General features: G+C 40.7%; 2 protein-coding genes across 5 annotated transcripts in view; both read right to left on the minus strand.

The window, feature by feature from the left end:
• The window catches only part of LOC134224745 (rab11 family-interacting protein 4B), a 330,754-nt gene extending 327,974 nt beyond the window's left edge, over positions 1-2,780 (minus strand). For 2 of the 4 annotated variants that reach the window (XM_062704293.1, XM_062704292.1), the window contains exon 1: positions 2,209-2,774. The gene's annotated coding sequence lies outside the window, so the exon portion shown is untranslated. Of the gene's footprint in view, positions 1-2,208 lie in introns of all 4 variants that reach the window. The other 2 variants (XM_062704294.1, XM_062704295.1) reach the window with 2 other exon arrangements.
• Positions 2,781-17,796: 15,016 nt separating this feature from the next.
• Positions 17,797-19,294, minus strand: LOC134224746 (tryptophan--tRNA ligase, mitochondrial). The gene is made up of 3 exons (XM_062704302.1): positions 19,101-19,294; positions 18,430-18,982; positions 17,797-18,351 (listed from the first exon to the last, which is right to left on the minus strand). The coding sequence occupies exons 1-3, from the start codon at positions 19,173-19,175 to the stop codon at positions 17,849-17,851; spliced, it is 1,131 nt and encodes a 376-aa protein (XP_062560286.1). The 5' UTR covers positions 19,176-19,294; the 3' UTR covers positions 17,797-17,848.
• Between the last annotated feature and the right edge of the window lie 317 nt (positions 19,295-19,611).

The following is a 19,611-nucleotide window of genomic DNA, read 5'->3' on the forward strand; positions in this document are numbered from 1 at the left end:
TCATTACTTCAACTTCTCAATAATAACTTCATAATTTTCACCTTCACCATTGTTCATCCAAACGACATTTTTGCCCATATACACGCTAAAATGAACTACTCAGAATTGAGTGGAATCCGACTCATTTTCATTGAAAACGGAACTCGAAATTTGGGAAATATACGCTACTTCAATAAAATAATGATTTCGCGAAAGTTAAGCTTGACCTTCCATCAATTTTTAATACGACAGATGCGAATCAAGTTTATCTATCTATCTAAGTGCATTTTATGACAAACAGACTCCTAGTTTAAGTGCAATCATCATATTACCCTAGCAGCACAATTCACGTTGATTTGGTTGAAATAACTCATATATGACCAAATTTAGTCGTATATGAGTATAATAGACTGATTTACAACATGTGTGTTGCTCGGGTATTGAAGTAGTATCTTTTACTCAAATTTTGAGTTGTCCCGTTTTTAATGAAAATGAGTCGGATTCGACTCAATTTTGAGTAGTTCATTTTTAGCGTGTAACCCATTAGGCAAACGACGTGGTCGCATGATCGGTTCAGCTAAATGATGTTTTCTATAATATGAGCTGCTCGACCAAACAACCCTTTCTGCCCTTTCTGCCTAACGACCATGTTGGTCAAATGACCTATTCGACTTTGTCTTGCAAGTGGCCATTGCGACCGAACGACATTTTCGGCCGTATGTCCATTTCGGTCAAATAGCCCTTTCCAGGAAACGACCATTTCGTCCAAATAAACTACTCAACCAAACGACTTTTTCGGCCGCATGTTCAGTTGTTCAGTTCAGTCAAGTGGCTCTTTATATTAGGAATCTGTAAATACTTTTACACGTTAGCAAGACCGTATGAGGCATGTTTGTGGCTTTGTAACTTTCGCCCATCTATGTGTTGTTCTAGAAGAGGCCTGTTTTGAGAGGAATGTAAATCATTTAAGCATGTAAGTCTTGATCTGTCCATTTTGGAACTCCTTGTGCACTCAATCCCAGAAGCTATTACCCCGCATTTGCGAACTATTTCGTGAACCCAGAGATATCTTACACTCTTTGTATTGAGTACAAAACAAAAACCCATATGTTGTGAACCCACCTTAAATCCCGGATAAGTCGTAGAATGACTTTCTTCGAGAACAACGGCAAAATCCATCGGACTCCGACGATAAAATTCCATAAAGGAAAACAAAGCAAAATAAAGTTAAACAAGAGCTCACAGTAGGACGATGCAAGCGCAGGTTGCACTGTTGTAAAAACAGAACACGTTCTCACCAATACTGCCCCACATGCAAGCAGAAGAAGGTCTCGTGTTCTTCGCAATTTGAATATCTACAAAGAACCATGACTGGCTGTTGGTTTGTGTAATGCTAATGTCATCTCAACCGGGTGGTGGCACATGGTACGAACAAGTAAGGGACCAAAAGTGCATTTGCACCTGTGGGATGTGAGCGAAGCCAAACGTGACATATCAAACTGCTGCTTCATAATAGCTGCACATATAGAGCACGGTAGTCAGAAGAGGGTATTCATTCATTTACACTTCTGGTTGAAAATGGAGGATCTTAGTAACAATTCAATTTATTTATATTATTATAAGGATTATAAGGATTACTTAGTTCGGGACAAGTCAAGTCTGTTTGAAATAAAATTCAGATAAGTAGAAAATAAATAAATGCGGGAATTGACTTATAAATCAATTCTAATAACAAATTATGAAGAAGTCTGGTTGACAATTAGGATATCCAGATTTATCTATCAATATCCTTAAGCAAAATTTAAGTCGTTATCAAATTTTAATAAAATTGCATTAAAGATGTTTACTTTCGAATGCATCTTTTAAACTAATTCTGATGGTATCTAATTGTATCTAGATTGATAAATAATTAAATTTTTCTATTGAATAAAACAAACAGGATTCCGTTGTAAGTAAAATTACAATTACTATTGGTTTTTTAAATGAATATGATTGCGCTAATTGTAAACCGTTTCTTTCTGTATTGACCAATGCTGTGGTTGCCACTTTGCAAAGTAGGTGGATGGGAAGCAATTATATACAGCGCACACACTGCTTTATATCTTGGAAGATGGGATGGGGGGAAACAACATCTCGATCATGCCGTTATGTTCACTCTGGCAGGTTTTCCACAATTTCTCATCTGTGTACCAGTTTTTACTGGAAAAGATTTTATGGAAAATAACTCACTTTTAGCACTATATCTTTAAAATGCAGGTTTTCCGGTTGTTTGCTTTTCTTGGGATTTTTTGTTATTTCCACCAAGGCTAAATAGCGATATTCACAAATGCACGGAGAACGAACACTTTTTGCAGATCCACGTATCGGTATTCAAGTAGGCTTTGCTTGAATTTGGCAGTACCACGAAAACACTTCTGATGGACGAATCCGCTGGTAAACAAAAAATGCACCGCTCAATATCCACTGGTTAAACGTTGAAGCCCGCACAAATGAAGCAACTTCTACGAAGCGATTCTTATGATTCTCGCATTCGTAGATACCTGCGACGGCCAGCAAACAAAACGATATAAAAAAAATAAAATGCACGGGGCGCCGCGACGGTGCCACAATAGAACACACGACGACGGGCAGCGCAGCAGGATGACCACGACGATGTTGTTATGATGACGGCGACGGACAACGGCAATGACGGGGGCACGCGGAGACGCGAAAATATTGCTTTGCAGCTTACGGCGACAAGCAAACCACTCTCAACGAAGTACGAATTAATACTGAACCGAACGTGGCAAAGACCGAGCGATCGCGGAGCGGCGAAACGAGAGAGCAAGTGCAACAAGAGCAATCACCTAGAGAAAAGAGAGCAATGCATTTGCTTAAAGTGCATCTGTTACACGGTGTTTTTAAATTAAAATAAATAATAAAAAACAATACACAATATATTTATTTGAATTATTTCATAAACCTTTATTTATAAATCTGCTGAAATATTTTTAAGAATCTACAACAAATCCAGCTTTCCACGCTCGGTAATGGCGGCTTGTCGGTGTGTAGAAATCAATCAGTCACTGTACTTTTTGACACTAGCTGGAGGAAAACTCACTGGCGAAAAGGCCTTTTTTCCCTTCCCCTCACCCAGGAACGCCAGTGAGCTTTCCTCCAGCTAGTGTCAAACAGTACAGTGACCGATTGATTTTTACACAGCAGCAAGCTGCCATTACCGAGCGTGGAAAGCTGGATACCGTGCTGTGCCCTTATTTTAATCAGCGCCTAATTACGTTCACGCAAGACAAAATGATAAATAATAAAGAGTTTTTGTCTAAAAACAACAGAAAAATATCCTTGTACTTTTCTACGGTTAAGGGCCTGTCTCAATTGGATAATTAAACTAAAATTAAACTTAAAAGTGACATTTCAATAATTATCAAATAACCCTGCTCGCAGAGCAAGATTACTTTTGACAGATATCGAATCATTTTCCATCGATATCCTATTGGAATTGCTGGGTAGCACCAGCCATTCTTATAGCGGGGTGATTTTTTAATTTTCGAACTGTCACTTTTAAGTTTAATTCTCCAAATGAGACAGACCCTAAGTATGCATGAAATAAAAACCAACGTCATTTTTAGCGATTAATAGTGAAAATTGAAACAAAATTTGTTGGTCGTCACTACGAGCGCCATTTTGACTGTTTTCATTAACCCACTTGTTAAGAACGTCTGTCATAATGTTTAATCATTTTTAGGTGAAAATTTGCCCTGGATTTCAAACACAGCAGCATAACAAGACAAAACCGGTAACATTATAGCGCATTACCAAATTGTTGCCTGTATTTTCCCGATAGAAAATGCTGAAAAGTGAAAAATATTACGGAGAAAAAGAAAAATTTGGAAGGCTACGCGGAAATAACGCGCAGAGGTAAATCCCCGCATAGAACAAATCATGCATAGTGTGCGTTGAATCAAGTTAAAACAAACATATAAATCAACTGTCAAGACTGGCATGGCGTAGACATGGAACATGGAATGATTTATTGCTTAACTTTAGAGAAATGATTTCGTATAGATTCATGTAAGTTAACTTTTGATTGGTTTTACAAGCGGCTTATTATGCTTGCGCAAACCTTCTGTCTAGACAAAGGGTCGTCATGCCAGGTCTTCTTGGAACATTTCCCAGAACCATCCCTTGAGCTAGCGTGCTTTAGGCGACAAACGTTCGCTTTGGTAGGACCCACATGTTAATATATATAGCTTTTTATAAGAGTTTAACAGTGCTGGTTGTGATACCATTCCACAGCTTAAACAAGCCCCACAATTCGCAGTGGTCAGAGGTATAGATAGTGGAATATATAGATGAGCGAAGATAAATCCTCTGTCTCCAAACGAACTGTCAAACGTGTCTCCAAACGAGCATGGCGTCACGATTTCAATGGAAACGTTAAGGCCTGTGACGTCATATGCGCGTGTGCACGGGCAAAAAAATCGACTCAGCCATGCTTTCGCTCATCTATAGATTCTACTATCTATCCAGCTTTCCACGTTCACCATAATGGCGGCTGCTATAAATAAATCTGACAGTAACTGCTTCCGACGCTGAACTGTTCCCGACGTATCCGACGGTGGTCGTATCTTAGCAACTATTTTCATATTGTTTATTTATTGTTACATGAGCTGACGAAACTTTAGGAAATTCAATTTTCGAAACATGCATGCATAATTGGAACTATATATTAAATTGCCGAATGTATATTGACCATTTTTGTCTATTCTAGGTGGAAGAAGTAGAATTTGGCATTCAAATGTAGCCACACCGATGCCAGCCATACCATCCATCATTCTAGCACTAAGATTCGAGTAATTCCGAGGGTATCCAATGGAAGGGACTCCATGTAACCTTACCAACCTTACCAAATACCTCAGTCGGGCTCGGATAAATTAGAATGTTCAGTTAAGTGCACTTGCCGACGTTGGAAAAAATCGAACTCCTCAGAAGTACCGGCAATCGAGTGGTAGAAACTGAAATAAAGAATTTCGGCATTCGTGAGTTGCGTATAACGAAATGGAGTTACATGGAAAATATTCAATGTTCAAGAAAATATCATTCGCACGTAAAATTGCGCACATATTTTTATCATATCCGCAAAGATAATTGCCAACAGCGTTCCGAAGGCTAATAATTGAATTATACTACGTTGTGCAGAATTGTAAGAAAATATATTATGTTGCGACGAAGGACAAGGGTAACAGTAATTTTCATTTAAATATCTTTCAATCTGTTTGATTTAGCTCATTTCTGATGTTTTTTTGGCTGGTTAAGTTTTGAAACTACATAAAATAGGAAATCAAATGGAATACTATCAGCTCAATTTCAATACGTTTATAAGACACACAATAAATTAAAAATTAACGTGAAAACAGCCTTTGGATTTGTTTAGAATTTATTTATCTATTTTGAACTTTTTTTTTTCTTGCTTGACTAAATAAATTATATAAACCTGTTTTGCCTGTTTTGGCTTCTCTGAGAGTGACTTAATAACTTTGTTTTTACTCATCAACTCAGTGTCATAAAGTTGCATGGAGTAGGGATTGTCTGGAATTTTCTTCGAAGAAGTCACTTGAGAGCATATTTCTCCGTCCCTTGCATCGGATCACCCGGAAGTTCTTAGGTCCGAGTGGTAAAACTAAACTAAAAACTTGCCTCTCTGACTAGACAAGAAGATCTGGGAATCTCGATAATTAATAATATGGTACGCTACCCAAGACGCTACCGGTGTATCATTTGAATTTCAAATTGTCGTTCTTCCACCTAAAACATAAAAATGATGAAATATATTTGTTAAAATAATTATTATTTTTTAATTATTCCAAGCATTTTACGACAATAATTGAATTTCTTCCAGTTTTTTCATGTAGTGCCTGCTCACGTTACAATAAATAAACAATGTGAAAAAAGTTGCTAAGATACGACCACCGTCGGAAGCGTCGGAATAAGTTCAGCGTCGGAAGCAGTTACTGTCAGATTTATTTATAGCAGCCGCCATTATGGCGAAAGTGGAAAGCTGGATAGTCAGAGGATATGTCACCGAGCCCTTGCACGGCATCCTCTATATTGTTCAGTGAAACATTTTTATTTCATAATCGTATTAGAAAAACTAAAAACATATGACTATCTGGGTAATTCCTAAACTGATTGATTGAAGTTTTGCGATTTAACCAATTCATTTGTATTATATTTCCCACCTGCGTTATCCAGAACTATCAATATTCTTTAAAATATTCCCCCTGATCTTGTTATTCTTCAAATGGATTTGAATAAAGAAATGTCACAAACATAAATATAAACATAACATTGCAAATTTACCAATAGCTACCTATGATCACTTACTGGGAAAATATTCATTGGTGGCGTTTTGAATTTTCCAGGAATGCAATTTTTTTGCAAGGCGTAATATCTTGACCGGAATAAGGGTACATCTAAATCTACTCGTTCCTTATTCCGTTCATTAGGTTTGAATGATGGATTCCGAAAATTCCGTGTTTGAGAATATTATCTATAAGCAAATATACTATATTACCAATATGGTCCACTCTGGCTGATTTCGAAAGACTACACAGTAGCACCGCGGTGTCGCAAAAGGTAAGTAATGTAGTGAAGAGACATTCCGAGGGGTGTTTAAACGTGTGATGCAATATGCAGTATAATATTTCAAAATAATATGCTAGAGATCATCCTATGACCTCATTTTGATTTCTGAGTTCAAAAATAAATTTTCGAAAAATGTAATTCAAATAGTTAAAAAATGTTAAATTAGTGTAATTTTTGCAATCATCGCACCCCTTGGATATCGTTTTCAGGCGTTAGTTGCCTTTTGTGACGCAAGATGGTGTGATTGTGCTGTCCGTTGCCTAATGTATGGAGAATAACGAAGTGGACTATATTGTTAATATACTATATTTGCTATAAGCAAGAAAAGGTACATCGTACATGCAGCCATATGAGTGGTGAACATTTGAAATTCTATCTCGCAAGCAGGCAAACCGAAAGGAATTCCGTTAACGACTCTACTCGAAAAGGTTAAGGGACCTTTTTCAACTCGTGCCGGGAAAATACAGTTTTTTTCAGTTAATGATTTAATGATGATTTATAAAGTGAATGCTGATGGAGAATGTTAAAAAAGGGTTTCCGAAGATTACGGACAGTTTTAAACAGCACAATCCATAATTGTGGCGTTCTTGTTTAAAAGCTTTATCCGGATATTTCTTGGCTAATTGGGTTGTTTAGCAGAGAAAAATATGAGGTTTTTTATAGTTTAACATAAAGAGCATGCTTTGCTGATCTCCAACATATTTTTATTTTGTTTGTAAACCTTTTATTGTCGCGCTTATCTTTTTCTAGACTTTCGCGGCGGTCTTACTCTCGCAGGCTCGACTGCGAAGGTAGACGTCAAGATAGCCGCCGGGTTAAAAGATAGGGAAAATTTTCCCTCTCAAAACAAAACCACGTGCTTTTCGCCAAATGACAGCAGTACTCGATTGTATCCAGCTTTCCACGCTCGGTAATGGCGGCTTTTCGGTGTGCAAAAATCAATCGGTCGCTGTACTGTTTGACACTAGCTGGAGGAAAACTCACTGCCGAAAAGGCCTTTTTTCCCTTCCCCTCACCCAGGAACGCCAGTGGGCTTTCCTCCAGCTAGTGTCAAACAGTACAGTGACCAATTGATTTTTACATACCGATAAGCCGCCATTACCGAGCGTGGAAAGCTGGATTAGTGAGAGGCAACCGGAGTCACTGAGTGCATGGAGAGTGTTTATCATGACAAGTGCATACGGTGGGTAATAGACGAATCCAAGTAAAAATAAGAAGAAGACACACGACGGTGTTAACTTTGACAGATCCTACAGTACAGCATAGGAGGATCATTTTAAAATGCTTATAATAAATTCTAGACAAAATGTAATTAAAATCTGATTGAAGTATGATACGGAAAAAGTTCCGAACTGTATGATAGATACATTTTTGGAAAATATTTAAAAAATTGAGATAAGCTTCCGAATATGTAATTCAGAACTTTTTCCGTATCGTACTTCAATCAGATTTTAATTACAATTTGTCTAGAATTTATAATAACCATTTTAAAATTATCTCCCTATGCTGACAGGAATAACTCGATATACGCTATAACATTGTCTAAAAACAGTAAATGAATATTACATATTGTTGAATATTATGAAAAACAAAATAAATAAAAAGAAATATCCACTGATATTTTTAAAATGATTCCATGTTTTCACTGTACAAAAGGAAGCATAAAAAGCAACAAAAAGAAGAAGAATTATTAGGTATCAATATCTATACCATATCTAGCAAAAGTCTAGAAGAATTGTGGTTCTCATGTCTAAGAGATATCTCTGCTAAATCTAGAAGATCCGATATGTCAAGTTCCTTTCGGTTCAAACGGTTTGCTCGTCTAAAACTCGAGGTAGACACCGGTGTAAACGGTTGTTGCATTTGAGGCGGATTTGAGGTATGACAGGTTCTAGACATCGAAGAAAAATATCTAGGAGACTCAACTTTTTGTCTCAGAGATATCGCGGAGATGTCTAGAACAAATTTCCGAGCGGGGTACTGCACGTAGTAGAAAATGGTTTGGCGATACAGCTTCAACCTCAGCTGATTCATGAGGGACATAAGCACGAGGATTTATCATGCCCTCGACTTCTGATAAAATTTTACATACTAAGCATTCATTTATTTAGTCTACATCTAAACAGATAACACTGAATCAACAAATTGACGCCACAATACACGGTTCGAGGCCGCATCTCTCCATCGTCGAATACGCCCCACGCTCGCCAAGTCGTTTTGCACCTGGTCTGCCCATCTCGATCGCTGTGCTCCACGCCGTCTCGTACCTGCCGGATCGGTAGCGAACACCATCTTTGCAGGATTGCTGTCCGGCATTCTTGCAACATGTCCTGCCCATCGTACCCTTCCGGCTTTAGCTACCTTCTGGATACTGGGTTCGCCGTAGAGTTGGGTGAGCTCATGGTTCATTCTTCGCCGCCACACACCGTCTTCTTGCACACCGCCAAAGATGGTCCTAAGCACCCGTCTCTCGAATACTCCGAGTGCTTGCAAGTCCTCCTCGAGCATTGTCCATGTTTCATGTCCGTAGAGGACAACCGGTCTTATTAGCGTCTTGTACATGACACATTTGGTGCGGTGGCGAATCTTTTTCGACCGCAGTTTCTTCTGGAGCCCGTAGTAGGCCCGACTTCCACAGATGATGCGCCTTCGTATTTCACGACTAACATTGTTATCAGCCGTTAGCAAGGATCCGAGGTAGATGAATTCCTCGACCACCTCAAAGGTATCCCCGTCTATCGTAACACTGCTTCTCAAGCGGGCTCTCTCGCGCTCGGTTCCGCCCACAAGCATGTACTTTGTCTTTGACGTATTCACCACCAGTCCAACTTTTGTTGCTTCACGTTTCAGGCGGGTGTACAGTTCTGCCACCTTTGCAAAGGTTCGGCCGACAATGTCCATGTCATCCTCGAAACAAATAAATTGACTGGATCTGTTGAAAATCGTACCCCGGCTGTTACACCCGGCTCTCCGCATGACACCTTCTGTTGCAATGTTGAACAACAGGCACGAAAGTCCATCCCCTTGTCTTAGTCCCCGGCGCGATTCGAACGAACTGGAGTGTTCGCCCGAAATCTTCACACAGTTTTGCACACCATCCACCGTTGCTTTCATCAGTCTGGTATCACTTTGTAGGCGGCATTAAGGATGGTCCTGAGTGAAGTCCGTTGGCCAAACTTTAGAGAACACAGAACGTCGTCGGGACAAGTTCTGCTATACTCTGGTTTACGATTTGAACACGCTCCCCGGCATCGCGGAGTTGGCTTCCTATTAAGCGCTCAGGCACACTCTGCGCTTATGAAGTGGGAACCTATAAGTGAAGGATAATCGTTGCCAGATTTGGAACACGGGTCCGAAACCTTTCTATAATTCAATGTTATGCGTCAACCAATGCTGCCGATCTGCAAGACAAAGAGAACTTCTACAGTCAACTCAATGCCGTCGTAGATAGAATTCCGAAGGGTGATATCAAGATCCGTTTGGGCGACTTCAATGCGAAGATCGGATCCGACAACTCGAACCATGAGCGCATTATGGGATGCCATGGTCTCGGAGAAATGAGCGAAAACGGAGAGCTGTTCGCAGAATTTTGTGGTAATAACGACATGGTGATCGGGGGATCGCTCTTCCCTCATCGACCGGTTCACAAGGTCACGTGGGTCTCCCGTGACGGCTTTACAGAAAATCAAATCGACCACATCTGCATCAGCCGAAAATGTAAACGGAGCCTTCTTGATGTACGGAATAAACGTAGTGCCGATATCGCGTCTGATCATCACCTCCTCATCGGCGAAATACGCCTGCGCATTACGCGGATTCGTCGGCAGGAGGAAAGAGTTGGACGACGATTCAACACACGCCGACTGGAAGATGCCACGGTGAAACGGTCCTTCGTTGAAGAACTGGAGACGCGTGCTGCAGATATTCCGGAAGGTGGCAGCGTGGAAGACCAATGGACCGCCATCAAGAATGCCTTCATCACCACCAGCGAGAACAATCTGGGCGAACTACGCACCCAGAAAAAACAATGGATCACCGATGAGACCTGGAGAAATATAGAGGAGCGAAGAGAAGCCAAAGCCGCGATAGAGCGATCGAAAACCAGAGGAGCCAAAGTCTTAGCCCGTCAACGATACGCGGCTTTTTTTTTTTTTTTTTTGTGTCTTTATTAAGGAGACTTTCAGCCCGAGGCTGGCTCGTCTCCGACGATACGCGGCTCTTGAGAAGGAAGTAAAACGCTCATGTCGACGGGACAAGCGAGCGTGGGCAGACTCTCTGGCCGACGAAGGAGAGAGAGCCGCCGCAACCGGGGACATTCGCCTCCTCTACGATATCTCACGACGCTTAAGCGGGGCGAAGATGAATGCAACGATGCCTGTGAAAGACGCGAATGATCAGTTATTGACCGACCCAACTGACCAGCTGAAACGCTGGTTCGAGCACTTCGAACAACTTTTTCAAGTGCCAGCCAGGCCATCACCACCTCGGCATGACCTGCCTAGGATCCGACGTATAACACGCGTCAATACCGAAGCTCCATCACTGCTAGAGATGCAAACAACCATCCAAAGCATGAAATCGAATAAAGCCCCAGGGGTCGACCGCATATCAGCCGAGATGCTCAAAGCTGACCCCATGACATCCGCTCAACTACTGCATCGTTTATTTCGTAATATCTGGGACACCGCAACTTTCCCGGTCGACTGGATGCAAGGTATCTTAGTGAAGGTGCCCAAAAAGGGTGACCTGACTGTATGCGATAACTGGCGAGGCATTATGTTGCTGTGTACCGTTCTCAAAGTTCTGTGCAAAATTATCCTAGCCCGGATTCAGAAGAAGATCGATGCGACTCTCCGTGCCGGAAGATCCTGTGTGGACCATATTGTCACGCGCCGCATAATTCTGGAGCAGGTCAACGAATTCCAAGAGTCCCTTTACTTGGTATTCGTTGACTACGAAAAAGCTTTCGACCGTCTCAATCACGAGAATATGTGGGGCGCCCTGAGACGCAAGGGAGTTCCTGAGAAAATCATCGGCCTCATCGAGGCACAGTACGAGGCCTTCTCGTGTAGAGTGCTGCACAATGGGGTCTTGTCCGACCCTATCCGGGTCGTACACGTAAAAAAAAGTATTTGTTTTATTTATTAGATTCGATTAATATTCATTATAATGCATACAAATATGAACTTTATTACTCGTCTAATGGTCATCATATCACATTTGAATATAAAGTATTTAGCGTGTACATACATTGTATTTCATGTCACAATGGAAAGTATAAGTTTTCCCTAATGGCAAAAATGTATGAATCCAAACTTATACTTTTAATGCAGAGTGGCTTTGAAAAAAAAGCACGCCGCTTGAAGGATATTCGAGAAGAACGCGTTCATTAAATTAGGTGATTATTATAACACATCTTACTTAAAATATAGTATGTAAAAGCATTTAATTTTAATTCATCTGCCGTGGATTTTACATTTTCATCCAAAGTTCAGTTGGAAATGGGCCTGGACAGACGAATAATCACTATAGAAAAGTCTATAGGCATCCAGCCGAGAAACATCGTGAAAAACGGAGTTTTAAACGTAAACCATAAAAGGTAAAGCAAAATAGTGCATTATGCTAAGAAATAATATAATTACGGTTACCATATTAATTTCATTCCAGCTGGTTCGGTCAAACGCGTTAAAATGGAAAAAGTCTCGTCGGTTGCGGTTTTGGGGTTCACGGACAACACGGGGATAACTTCTAACTTGAGATCACGCAAGCCGAGACGCGAGCTTACCGCAATCCAGATTGTGCAACCTCGCTTGTCGTTACAGAACACCGGATCACCGGAGGGGTACGGCCTCGGGTACGGCAATCTTATCGGAAAACGAGTTTCCGTACGGAAGATTATTCGCGAGACAGAACTTCGATCTCCTGGCGCGGCGCTGCACGCGATGATTCATCTAAGCATCTAACGAAGTGGGTAAAAACCAAACCAAAAACAGAATAATAAACAAAATATATACGAATTCCATGTTTTAGAATAATTACAAAGGAAAGAAAACATCATTCACAACAGAAATGAACTTTAAAAATCGTCCTAATGATTTTTATTATTATTACCCGAATAAAACCATGCATTAACTTCATACAGATTATTTAACATCTCTATTCATGCATATAAGAATTTGACATGAAATGTATAAGTTTCATGTTATGGATATCTTATGCAGTGCTGCATAGCTCTCATTGCAATTGGGTATATATTGCATTAGGAAAACACAATGGCAAAAATATATGTGTTTAAAAAAAATATATGTAATCGGCGGCGTCTAGCGTAATGCCTATTCGGGGGCCCCTCAGCGGAATACCCATTCGGTGGCGACCAGCGAAATTCCCATTCGGAGCCCCAGCAGAATGCCCATTCGGCGGCGACCAGCGGAAAGCCCATTCGAAGCCTCCAGCGAAATGCCCAATAGGGGCCCCTCAGCGGAATGCCCATTCGATGCCCCTTAGTGAAATGCCCATTTGGCGGCGATCAGCGGAATGGGAATTCGAAGACCCCAGCGGAGTGCCCATTCGACGGTGACCAGAGGAATGCCCATTCGGCGGGAAACATGCGGAATGCTCAATCGGAACTCATCGGAAACATGCGGAATGCTCAATCGGGCTCATTTGATATGGAGCGTGGAACAATATTCGTAGTACTGCGACCACACGATCCTAGCGATTCTACATTTCTCGTTTTTTCGGGAGGCGGGCAATTAATGAAATATGTATGTGTTATAAACTATTGTGAACAATAAAAATAAATACTCAGTTTTCCAAACGCGTTTTGAAAAATAATGTAAACAAGCTGAGAAAAATACAAAAAAGAAACAGACGAAGAATCAAGGTACCCATATCTCCATAATGTCTATCTAAATTCTAGTAGAATGGTGGTACCCAAGTCTAAGAGCTATCTATTAGTTATCTAAGAGAATCTATATCTAAATCGTATCTAATAAAAATCTAGTAGAGCTGTGGTACTAATGTCTAGGAGATATCTCTGCGTTAAGGGGGAAACGCAATGGAGTGCGGCAACGGAACGGCAACGGCAAGCGGTTTGTCGACGGTTTGTACTAAAAAAATCCGCATCATTGCCGCAGTTGCAAAACGCAATGCATGCGGATTTGCCGGACAGATTTTTTATGACGTTTCAAGTTTTAAAGGAATTCTGATTTTTTCAAAGATGATTTTAATTATTTCTAGAGACGATTTAATTTCAATTTTTTAAATAAACTTTTAAATTAATTCTAATTGATTCAGTGACTGCTTTAAATATATCAGAACCTAGATCAGAACAGTAGGAATACTATTTTTTGATGTCTTGAACCGCCGGAAGTTCCTGCAGGAACTGCAGAGGCTCAGAAGTATTGTACATAATTCCAATAAGGAAGCTCCATCACCAATTTTCCAGAAGATCCACCACAAATCCCTTCGAAAGTTCCTTCAAAATATTTCTAAGGCTGATCAAGTTAACGCCACATGCTTGGCGTACAGTCAAATTGCAGCTAAATGTGTGTTTCTCCGACACACCACACCCCATCACATAGAAAGCTTTTGCCAATCGTACGATCCATAATGAAGAACCAACAGCAGCGCTACCAGAAGTCAAATTTAAAATTCTGCGGCATGACAAATGTTTTGAAATAATTTCCTCTTTGGTATGGTCACTCGTTCTCCGCGCGCAGAGAACCAGCGTGAACGTTGGGGCCTGTTCAAATATTACGTAACGCAAAAAATGTTGTTTTTAAGATCCCCCCACCCCCTCGTAACAATCCGTAACAACTTTCAAAACCACCCCCACCCCTATGCGTAACACGTAACAAATGCGATTTTTTAAATAGATTTTAATTTTAGTAGAATTTGAAGGCCGGTGCAATAAATTATTATCTTTTGTATATTTCATGCTTTTTCAAAGATAATAAATATTTTTTGAATTTTTCAAAATATTTTTCCCTTTGGAAATAACTTGTCACGCGTAACAATATTTCGAAGGACCCCCTCCCTATATTTTGTGTAACAAAGCGTAACAAAAATCAAACAACCCCCCACCCCCTATTGCGTTACGTAATATTTGAACAGACCCTTGCCAGCTTTCTCCGTTTCCTCACATCATCCTCTTTCGCATGCGAAGCAAGCACGTTTAGATGCAAGTTCTGCTATGCGCGCAGCAGGAGTCAAACCCGTTCGACGCGCTGCGAGAACAATCAACGACGCGATGCACCTTCGGTTAGACTCGATCGTAGTGTCGGGCTGTGCTTTGCCGAAAGGCGCACCGCGCACGCTTTCGTTCATACTTCGATGATTGGAAACAGTTTGTTTTTCTTTTTTATCCTGATGAATATGCAATGCATCAAGAACAATATTAAACTAATGTTTGCGTTTTCAAAAGAGACATTAAATAATGTTTTTTACGAATACTCAAAAACAATCAACATAGAGAAAAAGGTATAGTTTTCACTAAATTTGAAGAATTAAATAACTGGAACACATTTCAACTTCTAAATGTGACTCATTGGTCGTCACAATCTGGGGTCGCATCAAACAATAATTGTATAATTTACAATGTTGTGAAAACTCATATGTGAATATGTACGTTCAGTACGCTAGACTATTCACATATGATTTTTCACAACATTGTAAATTAATGTCCAAGTCGGGTGGTTTAATCCCAGGAAATAGGCAATTAACTTTGATTGAACTGAATAATTGTATAATTATATACTATTATTATTATACTAATAATGGTTAATAACATTTCTTTCATAGCAACAAAATATGTGAGAGTTTAAATACTAGCGGCGATGGGACCCGTGTACCCCGGATGGTGGAATGAGCCGATTTGAAAGATCTCTATTCTGAGTAATATCCAGTTATTGCCAACTGTTATCAAGTTAGATTTCAGACGATTTGCGAGAGTTTAGAATTTCAAGTGCTAAAGTGCTAAATTTAAAACATTTTTGTAACAAAAGAGATTAATAAGCTATTTATTGTTTTGTAAATCCTTTCTATTTAAATTGTTTTTTTTTTCTAATATTGTACATATAGTTGTACAAGAAAAGGTTGTAATATTAGATTAAATGCACAACTTTCATTCGAAACCACTCAGCTTGATGAATATTTTTTTATCAGCATGGTAGAACAGGTGTAGCAAAAGTCCACGAGACGCCCCTGGATTGTTCGTTGCTTATGATTTTTTAAAGGCTGGCTTGCAGGGCCTGACACCAAACCCCCTAAATTTCCGGAGGACCATTCCTCCTTATTCCCGGTGGACCATGGTGCACAGTTGCACTTAGAGTCCCTCGCTGGCACTCGGACGATGATGAGCCGCCTCTAACATGGAGAACAGACGCTGTTGTGAGCCGATCCTGACATGGAGAACAAACGCTCAGTAAGATTTGCACCTCCGGAGAGGAGCAAACCCCCCCTTCCCTGTCAGCATACGACCATAGTTCCCACCGGGGTTGGTTACCCGATCTTCCCTAAGGTTGCTCGTATCCCGGCCAGCACCGCGGGGAGGTAGGGATAGGAGTTGCTGGGTAAGAGGCTAAGGACCGCGAGATGGGGTCTATTTTATTCCTTCAGGTAAGCGAAGTACCAATGGTACGCTTTACCCAGCATTTGCCGTGCCAATGATATAATGAAAATAACAAATAATCATATTTAGGGGTCATACAGCTCATTTAATGTAACTTTTTATACAAAATAGGATAACATTTTTCACGGACGACGATTAAGGGCAATGACAAGCAACTGAAACGATTCATAAGTGGACTCTCCCAGTCCTGGTGCTGCTATCAACTAATACAGTATGTCAGTGGATCCTCCCAGTCCAGGCTTTTTTACACAGTTTTTTATGAAAATCAGCTAGTCTTTCAAACTTACCGACATCCCATCCTCGTCGCCAGGTTGTAAGATCTGATTCGGCCTTTAATCCTTACAATGTGATCCGAGTACCAACTAGAACATTAGGTTCAGAGAATTAAGTTCTCTAAGAAACGTCATGATTTGGCTGAGGTTGATAACTAACTGCCAGTTCTTATTACCGACTACTGTGTCGTTTCAGTTATTATTATTGCCGTAGCCTCGGCCGTAGCAACCGTTAAGTTGAATACTTTATTTTAACATCTGTAGATCCCGTTCCATCGCAGAGAGAACCCCACAAATATGGGAGATAATTCTTTTGTCTTCAAACTTTTTCAGTACCTGGATTCTGTTTTTACACTATTTACATTTTACTTGATTTTGAACTCTCCCTAAATGTTCAACGCGTATTTATTATCGCGTGATTTTTCTTTGATTTATTCAGGATTTTTTGAAACATATTGCAAAGATTTTAGTTGTAAATTGAAGTAACATGAATCAAAATACGAGCGAAAAAAAAGCGTATTAAAAAAGAATCCTGTGTAATTCTTTATGCTATATGCTGAAAATTTATCTCACTGCTAACTAACTTTATACATCCTATGGAGGACTATTTTTTTTTCCTAGAGAGGGCTAAGCCCCCTAGCCCTCCCCCTTTTTTATGCCAATGGGCTTAGCACAGTCTGGAAGAGCACGGATCTTATTGGAGAAATTACTATTCCTGTGGTCCACCATTCTGGCCTGGATGATTTTTGTCAATCGATTGCACGTATCTTACGCACGGGCAGCCCAGTACGCTGTGCTGTCGGAGAAAATCTTATCGTCAATTAGAACGTGGTAGATTGGGTTTTCCGTTTCTTGGCAGCGCTCAGTTTATCGTTTCGCAAGTTGCATTACCTAACGTCTTGTAGTTCATTGTTGCAAGCTTCCATTCGTGATTTTTTATTCGTCGCCTAGGTCATTGCTGATTGTATCGTATTATCTTCTATGTAGTTCGTAATGATTGACTTAACAGGCGGCTATATATTTTAGGGAAACCCCACAACTCTCAGTGGCCTGGAGTTACGTTAAAATCCACGCATTTTGGTGCCTTATTTATCGACTCCACGGCCCATGAACCACGACAATGGCACTTGTACTCCATCTTTTCGAAGCCAATATTAAATGGGCCAAGGTGACATAAAGATAATAACATGGTGATAAATAATAGACCCCCCACTAGACCATTGGACTATTTCAAGGGGCAATTATCATTTACAAATCCTTACTACTTAAACGTAACCAGCCCACATCACATTTATTATCGAAACTGTAACATCCAAACACAACTTTACTCGCCTTCCATCTCCTTCAGCAACCTTCGAGGCTGCGCCAAGCTGAACCCATCCATACCCACTTTGCTCTTCACTTCCACCAGTGTCGTTTCGGCGATGGCCTTCGCTTTTTCGCAACCATCCGCGATGATACCCGCCAGATAGTGTGGATCGGCCATGTACCGTTCGATTCGATCGCTAATTGGGTTCAGATGTGCCACCAGGGCGTCCGCCACGTGTTGCTTGTACTGACCGGTGTTTAATCCTTTCGCTGCATCGCAAATCTGCTCCGGTGTGCTCCCGCTGGCCAACGAGTGTATCGTTATTAGGTTGGCCACACCGGGTCTGGCCTCCGGGTCGAAAGTTACCTCGCCGATGAAGTCGGTCACAGATTTTTTGATTTTTTCAACTATTGCCTTCGGCGTGTCGGTTAGCATGATGCATGCTTTCGGGTCGGGATCTGATTTGGACATCTTTTTCGTTGGATCTCGCAATGATTTTAAACGGGCGCTGGTATCGTCTGCAAAATTCAGAATGTAAAAATTAATGATTTAATAATTTAAAGAAATGAAATAAAGGCAGATCTTCGGGTTCGCACCAGAAATAATAGGATGACAGGATGGGAACGTTGCCCCGAATTTGTTGTTAAATGCCCTCGCCAAAGACTGCGCCATCTGTAGATGCTGAATTTGATCTTCTCCAACTGGAACGTGGGTCGCTTTGTACAGCATGATGTCGGCTGCTTGCAGAACCGGGTAGATATAAAGACCCAGCGGAATTTCCTTTAGTTTGGCAGACTTTTCCTTGTACTGCGGCAGGTGTGTCAGTCTGGCCATGGTAGTCATGCAGCCTAAAATCCACGAAAGTTCCGCGTGCTGAGGAACACCGGATTGCAGGAACAGTGTCGCCTTGGACGGATCGATACCGCAGGCCAGCAAGGTGGCAGCCATTTGAAGGCTATTGTGCCGGAGCACTTGCGGGTCCTGTGGCAGAGTTATAGAATGCAAATCCACTATGCAGTAGGTCACATCCTCGCCGGCGTTCTGTAGGTCGACCCACCGTTTGATTGCCCCGAGGTAGTTTCCAATGTGTAATGCGCCGGTCGGTTGTACACCGGAGAATATCTTGCGTGGCCATGGCGGTGAAGTTGACTGTTGGGTATAAATATACGGCGAAACCACAGAACAATGTAAAAATTACATAAATCGCATACATAATATAAAGCGAGGAAAATGCGTAAATATGTCACACAGAACTAATATATCCTACCTGTACTTGAGTGGAAGCATTCCGCCGAGTCAACTGCAATAATGTTGAGGTACAATACGTAATGCTTCTATTCATTTTTTTAAAATTATTTATTAATCTGTAATAAAAATTAACAATTTTATTACACTTTGGTGATACGATTACAGGCCACTCACAAACAAAAACCACCCATCATTAGCGCACATATTTTTATTTTGTTGATGATTGAAACAATGATGCTTTTATCCATGATTTCGCGGTTACTGATGATAGCTGATGATGTTTCGCGTACACTGAAACAAATAAAATTGAAATTTATGGGTGTGCACTCAAACAAAATTAAAACGCAAACGCAATAGGCCTTTTCATGTGAGAGCAGTTATTCAAATCTTTCGGAGTGAGTCGCGAGTATTTTAATCACCCGTGCAGCCGCATTCATTTTAGTTTCGTCACTCGTTTCCGTATCGGTCACTATTTTCGGCTCTCAATTTGGTTGCTGTATTCCGTACTGATGACGTTTGACAGTTGACAG

Source organism: Armigeres subalbatus, chromosome 3 (genome assembly GCF_024139115.2).
Source record: "Armigeres subalbatus isolate Guangzhou_Male chromosome 3, GZ_Asu_2, whole genome shotgun sequence".
Classification (NCBI taxonomy): Eukaryota; Metazoa; Arthropoda; class Insecta; order Diptera; family Culicidae; genus Armigeres; species Armigeres subalbatus.

Excerpts from the sequence above, each read along its gene's own strand:
- LOC134224746 (XM_062704302.1), bottom strand. The coding sequence starts at position 19,175 with ATGAATAGAAGCATTACGTATTGTACCTCAACATTATTGCAGTTGACT. Across the intron at positions 18,983-19,100 it reads ATGCTTCCACTCAAGTACAG|TCAACTTCACCGCCATGGCC; the intron begins GTAGGATATATT and ends TATACCCAACAG. Across the intron at positions 18,352-18,429 it reads CTGTCATCCTATTATTTCTG|ACGATACCAGCGCCCGTTTA; the intron begins GTGCGAACCCGA and ends TGAATTTTGCAG.